Source organism: Alnus glutinosa, chromosome 7 (genome assembly GCF_958979055.1).
Source record: "Alnus glutinosa chromosome 7, dhAlnGlut1.1, whole genome shotgun sequence".
Taxonomy (NCBI): Eukaryota; Viridiplantae; Streptophyta; class Magnoliopsida; order Fagales; family Betulaceae; genus Alnus; species Alnus glutinosa.
Genome location: NC_084892.1, coordinates 2,295,865 through 2,308,003, shown reverse-complemented (window position 1 = coordinate 2,308,003; position 12,139 = coordinate 2,295,865). Strand labels below are relative to the sequence as shown.

Below are 12,139 nucleotides of genomic sequence, written 5' to 3'. Positions count from 1 at the left end.
TTTGGCAAACTTTGGTTACTCTTTATTTTGACCCTTGGATTTGTATTGGATATTTTAATGCTATTTCATTTTCTGATGACAAATTGGGTGATTGGCCTTTTGATACTTTCTCGTTTAACCCATTTAATGATTTTATGAATGCATTTGGAATGGTGGATTTAGGTTTCTCAGGCAATCCTTTTACTTGGTCTAATCATAAACAGGGTTCTGATTTAATTAAGAAACGTCTTGATAGGAGTATTGCAAATAGTCAATGGATTCATTTTTTCCCTTCTTATTTCGTTACCCATCTTCTTGCTCATAGTTCGGATCATAACCCTTTGCTATTGGACATTTCAATTCCTTCTCCTTCTCTACCTTGGCCTTTTAGATTTGAAGAATTTTGGACTCGTGATTTAACTTGTGGTATTGTGATTGAGGAAGCCTAGTCCTCTCTTATTTCAGGATCCCCCTCTTATTATTTGGCGAAAAAGTTTAAATTTACCAAATCTGCTATTAATTAAATATTGGAACAAGCACTATTTTGGGGATATTAAGACTAAATTGGATAATACTCTCTCTCTTATAGATATTGATCACAACTCCGCTTGAGGCTCGTCCACTGAGAGTGCGTCGGGCCCGGAGCTCCTCAGGGCCGTTTAGATTAGCCCGGCTCCAAAATCCTAGTAAAAGGCCCACCCCCCAGCCTGGGACTCATCCTACCTCAAGGCTGAAGCCCATTGAGACCATGATGGGATGCATCGGACTCAATCCTGGAGTTTGGTGTGATGTAACTGTTGCATCAGCAAATACCATTTTTTTTTTTTTGTTATTAAGTTTTCAAAATAATTTTGAAATTAGTAACTTGGATTATTCGCTTGATAAATTTGTGTGTGTCTCTGTATATAATATATATTTTTTTTTAAAAAAAAAAATGTGCAATAAGAGAGTTGAAGGTAATTCACTCAATTCATAAAAAAAAAAAAAGAAAAAAAAGAAAAAAAAAAGAAAAAAAAAAAAAAAAACTTCCATACCAATAATGAGAATGTGCAAACACAATTTACTGCTGGCTGGGTTAGCCTATTATGGATTATTTTATTAGAGAGACTAATAATTTCTTACCAAAAAATTTAAAAACAAAATTTTATGATTTACGGTTTGGGGAGTTCCTATGCCTAACTTCCTAAAATAAATAAATAAAAGAGAAAAAAAAAAAAAAAAAAAAAAAGCTCCTCGGAATTTTAATTGAAATGGAAAGCATCTTTAGGGTGCGTTTGAGATTGTGATTTCGTAGGCAAAAAGTGCTATTTTGAACACAATTACAGAAAATGAATTGTTTGAGAATTGCGTTTTTAAAAAATTGAGATTTGAAAACGTAAAAAAATGCTTTTTTCAATCGCAGGTGAGAATGTGTTTTTTTGAAAACACAGAATTTTAAAGGTTAACCTATAATTTTGAAGACCAAACTGCGATTTTACCAAATACTTAATTGCATTTTTAAAAACCAGTTTATTCAAGTCGCACATTTTACGATCACTATTTTTTAAATTGTACTTTATAAAATTACAAATCCAAACAACCCTGATTATCCATTTGAGAAACGGGATCCGAAGTCCCCGTTGTCCTGTTTACCAACAGGCCCAATTGTGCTAAAGAAGTTATATTTCATTCGTCTCTGTCAAATAATGGAATTTTTCCCCCTCAATGTATTCCTCATAATTTCCTGATCATTTCCATATATTGTTTAAATGCCAGATAACATTAAATCCCCACATTTCCATTTGTTTCTCCTTCACAAATACATTCATTTTCTATTACTGATATGGATAATCGTACCACTGGTCATTAGAGTTGGCCTAAATTACAAATCACTCTCTATAATACTATAATTACAAATTACTCCCTGAACCCGTTTTCCGTCCACTAAGTAAACAAAGTCCATTAGTTGATTATAATACAAATGATATTTAGAGGTTGTTTTCCTATTTATATGACGTTGCAAACTAATAGATTCCGTTAATTTGATGGACGAAAAACGGGTTTAGAGAGCGATTCATAATTATAGTTTATCACAATGACCTTTCATAAACTTTTTGTACCACAGGGAGTGATTCATAATTTAGACCAACTTAAAAAATAAGTGGTGCAATTATCTCTTATTATTATGGCCCTATTATCCCTTATTATTATGGCCCCATTTTACCATTCATGTTCAACCCAACACAGCCCACATTCAATTTGCTCGATTTCATGTTCTTACCTTTACACTGTACGGAGCCCAGAAGGTCCAGAACTTGCTCGTGTTTGGTAGGTTGTGCTAGTCAATCGAATTCGGACAGCTCAAAGAAAGTGGCTGCCCGGCCCATATGCCCAAGAACAGCCTAGAAATGTGGGGATTTATAGATAAGATGGATTTCTATAAATTCCAGCAACCTAACAACAACAATCTCAATCCCCTTTTTCATCCTCAAAAACTTGTTCAATCTGTGCTACAATCAAGTACCCCTTCTATGGCCTAATGATGCATAATTTGGGCTCTTAAACAATCATCATACAAGAGAATTTTTCCAAAATGGCTCTGTTCATTCACACCATTTGGACTCTTTCGTAAGGCCCAGTTTGGCAAGTTTTAGCCTTTTTATAAACCAATTTCAGATTAGGCTGGCCCAACATTTCCCATCTTAGATTTTTTTTCTTTTCTTTTTAAGACCCCTTCTTGTTGTTTCGGTGCCAAACACATCCTATTCATACAAGATTAAAGCTGAATGTTACAATCAAACAGCTGTAATTGTGCAGATGCTCCCGTGATAAGAAATTGACAAAAGCTCCAAAACTAGGACCTTGGCGCCTTCTTGCAAGTTCCAATAAAATGACAAAGCATATACGGCCAAAGCACTCGATATTCTATTATATTGTATGTTTTGATGTGATGGTGTCTAAAACTATAATGTTCAGATTCAGTGGCGATTCTGCGCAGTGTTAGTGAAAAATGAGTCTTTAAGAAAAAATAAAAAATAACTTTAGTTAAGGCATTCAACTTTCACAATTTTTGAAAAAATATACTTAAACTTCAAACTGTCTTAATTTAGAGTATTTATTTTTTCGAAAGTCTCAATTATGGGTCATCTGTTAAGATTTTTTGTTAAATCTTATCAAGATTAATATCCAAAATACCATTGTGTTTATTTTTTTAAAAAATTTATAAATTTTTTCAAAATTTCAGACATGGCCGGATATTTTTGTAAATTCCGTTAAATTCTAACCAACATCTAAATCCTATCAATTTTATTTTATTTTTTTTCTAAAAAAAATAAGGTATATTTTGAGAATTTTGATAAGATTTTCTAAATTGAAACGGTTTGAAATTCAGGTATTTTCTTTTAAAAATTATGAAAGTTCGGTATCCTTAAGTGAAGTTCTAAAAAAATAAAATAAAAAAAAGGTTTGAAGGGCAGTTTTAAGCCATCACACATACATGCCTCTAAGCAAAACAATCATGGCCCTAATTCATGTCTAGTTCTGGTTGAAATTGAACAAAATTTGAAACGTGTTTTACAATTGAATACGTACAAAAGACATGTTTTAATTAAATCTGAATCCAAGGCTGAATCCAACCATCATTTGTCTGTTGAATGATAGCCAATATTAGCATAATCAAGCATTTAATAATAAATACTGTCTACGCCAAAGCAGCCATGAGCAAGTAAAAGCTGGCATATATGTTTACTTGTTTGTCCACGTACTGTCTACTAATAAAGATGTAGGGGGTTGCATGCAGGTAATGTCAGTTAGACGTTGACATGATTGTGTTATGGTTAATTAACGATTATAAATAAATTCATTCTGAATCCAACCCAACGTATATGAAATGATTATATGATATGAATTTGGTTTGTGTCATGTGCCTCTTCCCATAGGATGCAAGCCGGGATTGCCATACGTTCTCAATTATTGATGCGACACAGGATACAAGTCATACTCAATGCAATATAGTGTACATTGGCATATTTGTATTTATTTTTTTGGTTTAAATAAAGAAAATATTAAAGAATGTAGAGCTTTTGGTAGACTTGCTTGGAAAAAAAGAATGAACTATTACATTCCTAAATCATATCGGTACGTGTTCATCTATATATATACGATACATGTTTGGTCAACTTTGGTGACTTAAATGACTCTGAACAACTCTGGTCTACTCTTTGTTGGCCTTGACATTTCGGAATGAAAGAAATAAAGAACCAATAGATTATTGAGCACCCACCACGTGGCAAGTTGGTGGCAAACAGTAGGAATTGGGATCTCGAGTAATTTATTGTTTAAATTACAAGCAATTTAAGTAGCAATTATCAAAGAGTCTATATATATGAGATCAACCGGTTTGAATAGGTGGTTGAGCTGGGCACAACCCAAATTGACAGCAAATTACTGAATATCTCAATATAAATTTGTAAATGATTACAACAATTGAAGAACATGTTTGAAAGATCGACAAAAAAACAATTGAAGGACCGATGAAGGAAAGCCAAAATCTAAAGGCCAAAGAACATGCATGCATGGTGGTCTAAATTTGTTAATTAATGTGTTTTGGATGCATGATATTTTTTGTTTTGGGTTTAAAAATTATTTTGATGTGATATAAATGTGAAAACAATTTTAAGTATTTTGTGAGTGTTTTATGTTGTTTGTTTATATTTTACCATACAATTAATTTAAGTATTTCATGTTTGTTTATATTTTTCTTATCACGCAGTTGAAAATTTCTCCCAGGGCTTTGGAGGATTTGAACAACAATTTTCTCCTACCACATGCCTCTCACTCTCACATCAATTCCCCCACAGAGAAGAAATTAAGCATGGTCCCTAATGTCAGCGTCTCGGAGCATGCAAGATGCCAAATTCTAAAGGCTATGCCATCCATATAGTTTACCCTCCTCTTTTTCTGTTTGTCTCTATCCTTTTCTCTTCGCTTAACAAAAACAAGAGATATATATGTCTAAGCATATTTTTGCATAGACGATCGACTGAGCGATGAACACCAGCAAAAATAAAAGAAATTACCAGAATAATGTCGGCGGCGCCCTGCCGACGGGAATGAGCAGGAATTTCAAGATTTTACTACCCTTTAATTGAGTGGAGCCTTTGTTATTTATTTCCGTATCAAACATATATGACTTGTACTTAGGGATAAGAAACTATTAAGAAAAGTTTTGACACTCTAAATAAGATTTTCAATCATAAGGGTCTAGGCTCAGAATCCAAAAGATACAGTTGGCCAAAGCATAACTGCCAACCAACATGGAATTCGTAGGAGACGCCAGAAGACAGGTGAGTTACGTTGCAGAGGTTTTTTTCCCACTCTGTAGAATTTGAAACCCTGAAGTGGGGCCCTGATCGAGAACAGATCATTTGAGTTCACAGACACGCCTCTAATCAAATGCTTACGCTGGGATTAGGTAAAAGTGATGTCTTTGCTGCTGAATTTATCATTAAAAACCAACACAAATGGCACGCCGATGAGTCGATGACTAATGCGTGTATTGAGCACCCACCATTAGATGGCCCCACCGAAGATACCAAGGGCCATTATTCATTAGATTCTATGATATCGTGACCGTTGGAATAATCCGTAATTTTTTTTTTTTTCTAGTTTTTGTTTATTTTACGTAATAAAAAAAAAATTATGTTTGAAATTGTCAATTGCTGGAAATGGTCCCCCGACGGGCCGACCCAATGGACTTGACACACACAGAGAGAGAGAGAGAGAAAGAGGTAAAGTAGAAATTCATTAGCAAGTGATTATGTCACTGGAGAATATTTAAAGTACAGCTTGACCCAGTCATACCGAGTAAAATAAGAATTAGGAAAAGAAATAAGACAATAAAAAGAAGAAAAAGAAGGGAAAAATAAAGATCGGAGAGATTCTTCTTCCTTTGAAGCTCCCACATCGGAAGGGAGGTGAGATTTGTCAAAAGGTTAGCTCAGCTGCCGCAGGCCGCCTGCTTTGCCTTTGCTCTTACGGCTTTGTTTACTTCTTGAGTTTGTATCTGTGAGCGTAGGTGACCCTTTATGTCTACTCCACACCAAAAGTTTATCTTAAGCACTGTTCTGTGTCACTCCTCAACACGGAATGGGCAAGAAATTTACCCTATTATTCTTCTTTTGGAGCAGGGAACGTGTACATGGATGCCCTTATCCGAATCTTTTACCTTTTTCCACGTCTCTTTAGATATTCAAATCAATATTACAGTATGGAAAATGCTAGTTTTACAACACCCACATAACATGGACACAACACCTTCTCATATGAGGATGGCCCCAGTGTATGGATCTCACTCTCATATGAGGGGGTGTTGTGCCCATGTTGTGTAGGTGTTGTGCAGCAATCAAACCCTTACAGTATATAGCCATAAGCTGTTATGTCACTGTGATAAATGCATTTTCCCTCTTCTCTCTTTCTGTTTTATTTTTTCAAAACAAAAATATTAACGATCAACTCAAAACTCAAAACAACATTTACAAGCATTTAAAATTATTTTTATATTTAGATCACATCAGAATATTTTTTTTAAGCAAAAGTAAAAAATTATCATCTAAAAAGTATTAATAAACCCAAAAAAAAATTGTATTAAACAACTTGCTTCTAAATCTTTACATTATCCATGCGTGTTTTTTTTTTTTAGATGATTTTTTTTTTTAAAATAGAAATGATACATGCACTTCTAAAAGCACTCTCAAGTGCATACATTCTATGTGGCAATGAAGTGAAAATTACTATGAATCTAAAATTTAATGGTAATTTTTATTGTCGTGTCAAAAAATATGCGCATAAAAGTGCATGAAACTTTTTTTTTTTTGGTGAGGGAGGAGGGGGTAATATAATATTATATACAATATATATTCTTATTCAATTCTTATCATATTGGATTGATGTGTTAGTATTCTTCTGTTCTTGATTTTATTTTTTTGAAAAAAAATTATAACTAATATAAGGGCCGATGTAAACCATCATATCAGTCCAATTAAATATAGTATTACTGAAAAAATAAATGGTCCATATCTCAGTAACACGTAAAAGAGAAGAAAAAAATAAAAAAATTAAAGTTAGATTCGGCCACCCTACTCTTACTTGCAAGTCACCTTATTTCTTTGTTGTCGTGATTTGGCCCTTCATTTAATATCACACCCAACTCCGTTTACTTCACAATACCACTAGCGAGTATATATATTTTATATGCTATCAACTCACAAATAAAAAAAAATAAAAAAAAATAAAAAAGAAGAAGAAGAAGAAAGATTTGACCTGTACTTTTTATGATTGCTATTGAGTACTGTATGTGGTACAGGCTTTGTAAAAACGCCGTCATAATTGTAACGAAATACCACTGTATTCACAAAAAGAAATTAATAAACAATTTACAGAAAAAACAAGAAGCATGAGTAAGAATTAAGATAGACTGGACCGGACCAGTCTAGCAGGATTGATTTTATTTATTTATTTAATTTTACTACAGGACTGTAAAAAGCTTGCAAAAGAAAGAGAAATATTTTTCTAAATCACATTGTCTTAAGTTAATTCTACGTAAAGGTATATAAGATATAAGATTCATGCATGTATATAAGTCTTATATACGTGGATTTCAAATGCATGAATTTTACATTCAATATATTTTGATGTAAAATTAATATAAAATAATGTGATTTAAAAATCGTGAAAACAAATAGGCAAACTACTCACGGACACACAGGGAGAATTGTATAATAGTAAACAAATGTATGATGTCGATGATGTGCATTTGTCAGTCACCCATGTGGATGAGTTAACTATAACTATAGGAGTTGCTTGAAGTTGCCCATCCACCAACTTCAGCAAAATAACAACCTTGTCAAGTCAGGTCCATCAATATTCAACACCCTTTCAGGATTTGGTTTGGTAGATGGATAGGTAAGAAACAACTCTTTTTTCCAGGTAGGGATGGGATCTACTGTTTTTCATTTTTTCAATGAGTAAGAACAAATACTCAAACAATAAATACACAAAACACAAGTTACGGAATTTAAAATACAAAAGATAAGATAAAATAAAATTCAATATCGACAGCAATCCATTCACATTTTTAGATGAGATCCTCGAAGGCTATGGAATTTCTAATTGACCAAAAGGGCTTTACAAATGAGAGATAAGTGAAATGTGATAGAGAAGATATGTTGCAGAAAAGTAGAAAAACTAAAGAAGAAGAAAATGAGAGAAAAACAAAGGGGAGATGGGGAGGAGGATGACATGGGTAGCGGGTTGGAGAGGAGGGAAGAGCCACCCATTACAGAGATATGAGAGTTGACGGAGGAGGTTAAGAGAAATTTTGTTAGGAATAGAGCTTTTAGAGAGTGTTTGAGATTGGATCTATAGTTATTAGGATGTGAGATAGTTTAAGAGAGGAGGTTGTTGGGCCGACCTACTCAAAATAGATTAATTTTGCATCTTAGACTATGAAATTCAGGCAACTTGGTATAAAAATGCTTTAGTAGTTTGTGTAAACAAAATGCAACGCAGACTTATACTTTTGTAGGTGTATATTCTTTGACATAATACTCAAAATTATTATTAGATTCAAAATTTAATAATGATTCATTCAAATTCTAATAGTGATTTTGGGTGCCACATCATGAAATATGTACTTAGGAGTTGAGAGTGAGACTGTAGGGTTGTCAAAACGGGTTGACACGACTCGTTTGACCCGCAAACTCGTTAAAGGTCAACTTTAACACGACCTGTTTAGATAAAATAATCAAATTCTTAAACCCTAACACGACCCTGTTAAATAATGGGTTGACATTACACGACCCATTTGATCCGTTTATTAATCTAGTTTATAAAAATAAAAACACAAATTTAAACTAAAAAAAATCATATTATTTCATAGTTGAAATATGAAACATTGAGTTGTTTTATTGTTTACTTGTTTTGAATAAACTTTTAAGTTTAAAAACTTGAAGAAAAAGAAAAAATCCGCTTAATTTTTTTTAGTATTTGCCTTTTCTGTTCAAGTTCTCACTTAATTAAAGAAAATGACTTGTTTTTTTTTTTTTGTGAGATTTTTTTAATTTAGTCTTTATTCTTTAGACAGTGAAAGAAAGAGATATGTAACATGATTGTTTAGATTTAATTTTTAATGTTGAAAAAAAAAAAAAAGGTTTAATCATACGGGTCGACCCATGAGTCAAACGAGTTGACCCTGTAATAACCATTTTATTAAATGAGTAGAATGAGTCAATCCTTTTATGACTCAAACCCTTTTAAGCTTAACCTTAACCCTTTAACTTCGTGTCAGGCTTGTGTCAAAAATTGCTAACCCTAAGCGAGAGAGTGTAGCATTTTTCTTTGTGTAAAGTAAAAAATTCAAATTCCATCTGAAATTCGAATTGAACTTCATTTTGAAATTGTAAAAGCTGTTTATCAAGTGGGGTTCAAATGGGATTTTGGAGACAAATTTTAAATTTTCAGGGACACACTTCATTCAGTAAAGTTGAATTCCTCTATCTTTATCAGTGGTTGGCAGTTGGGTCATTTCAGCCAACGCTTTTGTAATTCCATATTTTTCTTTTTATTCTTTTTTCCTTTTCTTTGTTTTTGGTTCATAAATAAAGAAAAGCTAAGCAGCCCAAGCTGGCTTGACACAAATACTTTTTTAGGTCGCCCTTGTTTACAAGCACTTGCAACAGGGAAAACAGAGCACCCCATCATTCCAAAGCAAAAGCAAAAGAAAGAGAGAGAGAGAGAGAGAGAGAGAGAGAGGCAAAGAAAGAGAGATCATAAAGAGAGGAATTCAAGGAAGAAGAAGGGTTTCTGTTCAGCTAGGATACGATGCAGACAGGCGAGCACCCTCAAAACTCGCAACAGTTAATGGTGCAGAACTCAGGAAGTCTCAGTTTCAGCAGCAGCAACTTATCCAAAGAGGACGAGGAGATGTCAAGGTCGGCTCTCTCTGCCTTCCGGGCCAAGGAGGAAGAGATTGAGAGGAAGAAGATGGAGGTCAGAGAGAAGGTTCAAGCCCATTTGGGCCGTGTTGAAGAAGAAACCAAGCGTTTGGCCACAATTCGTGAGGTATGTCAGATGAACTTTTAGCATCTATAATTTAATTATATAATACGGCCTTGGAGAAACAAACAACTAAGATTTCTTATGCACTTTCCTTCAAATTTTGCTGACTTAAGAAGGATATAGAGTCAAAAAATTGCCAGGATTTATAATCTGAATGAAACCCTGATGTCAGTTGTGATGAATACGAGGAAAAATTCAATTTTTCTGTAGTACAACCATATTTCTTGAGAAATCCGAAGCACTTTTGGATGAAACAAAGACTGAGATAGGCTCACACAGTAGCCGAAAGTCATGATCTAAACAAAAATACAAGAAAGATTTAACTTGCAACAAGGAATTTCCATCTGTGACCAGAAAATAAATCAGAAATCTGTATTTCTCGTCAACCCTTTAACGGCCAGTCGGCCAAGGAAGATATTTCTGTTCAATTTTCAAGAAATCAAAGATACTTCTTTTCTCAAAGTTTCCGGGGGGTTTTTATGGAGTCTTTCACATATCTATGACAGAAATATCAATTAATTGATTGTTCAAAGGTGCCTAGCTGAAAAGTTTTTGCAAGAATCATTCAAGTCAGCCAAGAACCATGTTTCCAGAATTACTTGTTGGTATTTTGTGGTAATATTGAAATGGGCATCTTATAAATATGTAGTTATAAAGTTATTTTTCCTGACTTCAAATAAATTCATGGAACTAGCAGGAGCTTGAAGGGCTAGCAGATCCCATGAGGAAGGAAGTTGCAGCAGTGCGTAAGAAGATCGATACAGTAAACAAAGAATTAAAGCCATTAGGGCATACCTGCCAGAAGAAGGTGAAACTTTACCAATACCAAATTGTGAACATGTTACTTTTGATTGGTATGATAAATGTAAAATAGAACCACTGAATTTGGGGTTTTTTTTTTTTTTTTTTTTTTTTTTTTTTAAATTTGTCACAGGAGAAAGAGTACAAAGAAGCTCTCGAGGCTTTCAATGACAAGAACAAGGAAAAAGTACAGCTTATAACCAAATTAATGGAGGTTAGTGTCATAACTTTGAAAGCATATGAATCATTATGTGAACTAATTCTGGGTTGGTTCTAATAAATCGTCATTTTGCTGATGTTTGATCATTTAAGCAGCTGGTGGGCGAAAGTGAGAGGTTGAGGATGAAGAAGCTGGAGGAGCTGAGTAAGAACATAGATTCATTACAATGAAATAGCCTTCTGCTAATAACTGATTAGGTTTGTGTAGGGTTGTGTGATGTATTTAAGACGACATCTTTACATTTATATATGGGTGTTTTCGGTTTGGTGTATTCTACGGTATCTTTGTTTGTTTTCATTAGAGCATTTCATGGAAAGCTGAGCTGATTTTAGGAAGGGAAATGCCCTACAAACAGGTTTGTAACTAAATGTCTCTGGATTTAGCATATTCTTCCCTTTTTCTTTTTCTTTTTCTTTTTTGTTTTTGTTCAACTTTGTAATCTCTCTTTTAAGTTTTCTGTAATTTGATTTTTCACTTCTATTTCAGAATTGGCTTCTAAGAGCCATGGTATTTATTTAGTACGTAAGATTTTTTTTGGAAATTATGAGCCAGATAAAGAATTATTTCCCATGAAGAGTGTAATTAAGGATTCAGACTGTATGTGCATCACAGGGTTTATATAACACAAACACTTTAATGGACCATGCTACCAAAACAAACGGTATCATTCTCACGTGCATTTTAGGTACATGTCAATTTGATAGATTTAGTTGGAAGAAATTCCTCCGATTTAATTTGAAGGAGAAGTTTTTCCAATGAGAAATATGTAACTTAATGTCAGTTACTGTGAATTTGATGCAAAAATTTAAAGGTGGATCTGGATTTAGTAGGTTATTGGTTAAATATAGACTGAAATAATTGGTTAAAACAAATTAGACATTGAACTTTGATAACTACCCTGTCATGGGGGAAGTTGACATGGTTAATTTGGGTTCCTGCAAATAGTGTTTGCGACTAATGGTGATAATTTTTTACATGATATGTAAGTCCGACATGAACCGATACAAATTAGTAAGATAGGATTAAGGGATGTTGCTCATTTAG

The 12,139-nt window shown here is 33.6% G+C and overlaps 1 protein-coding gene across 2 annotated transcripts; it reads left to right on the top strand.

The window, feature by feature from the left end:
- Positions 1-9,630: 9,630 nt before the first annotated feature.
- LOC133873931 (uncharacterized) lies at positions 9,631-11,636 on the top strand. 2 transcript variants are annotated; one of them, XM_062311734.1, is made up of 4 exons: positions 9,631-10,077; positions 10,772-10,882; positions 11,009-11,089; positions 11,188-11,636. In XM_062311734.1, the coding sequence occupies exons 1-4, from the start codon at positions 9,838-9,840 to the stop codon at positions 11,263-11,265; spliced, it is 510 nt and encodes a 169-aa protein (XP_062167718.1). In that variant the 5' UTR covers positions 9,631-9,837; the 3' UTR covers positions 11,266-11,636. The 2 variants fall into 2 exon arrangements, with proteins under 2 accessions (XP_062167718.1, XP_062167719.1); XM_062311735.1 differs by having other exon boundaries at positions 9,635-10,077; positions 11,191-11,636.
- The last annotated feature ends 503 nt before the right edge of the window (positions 11,637-12,139 follow it).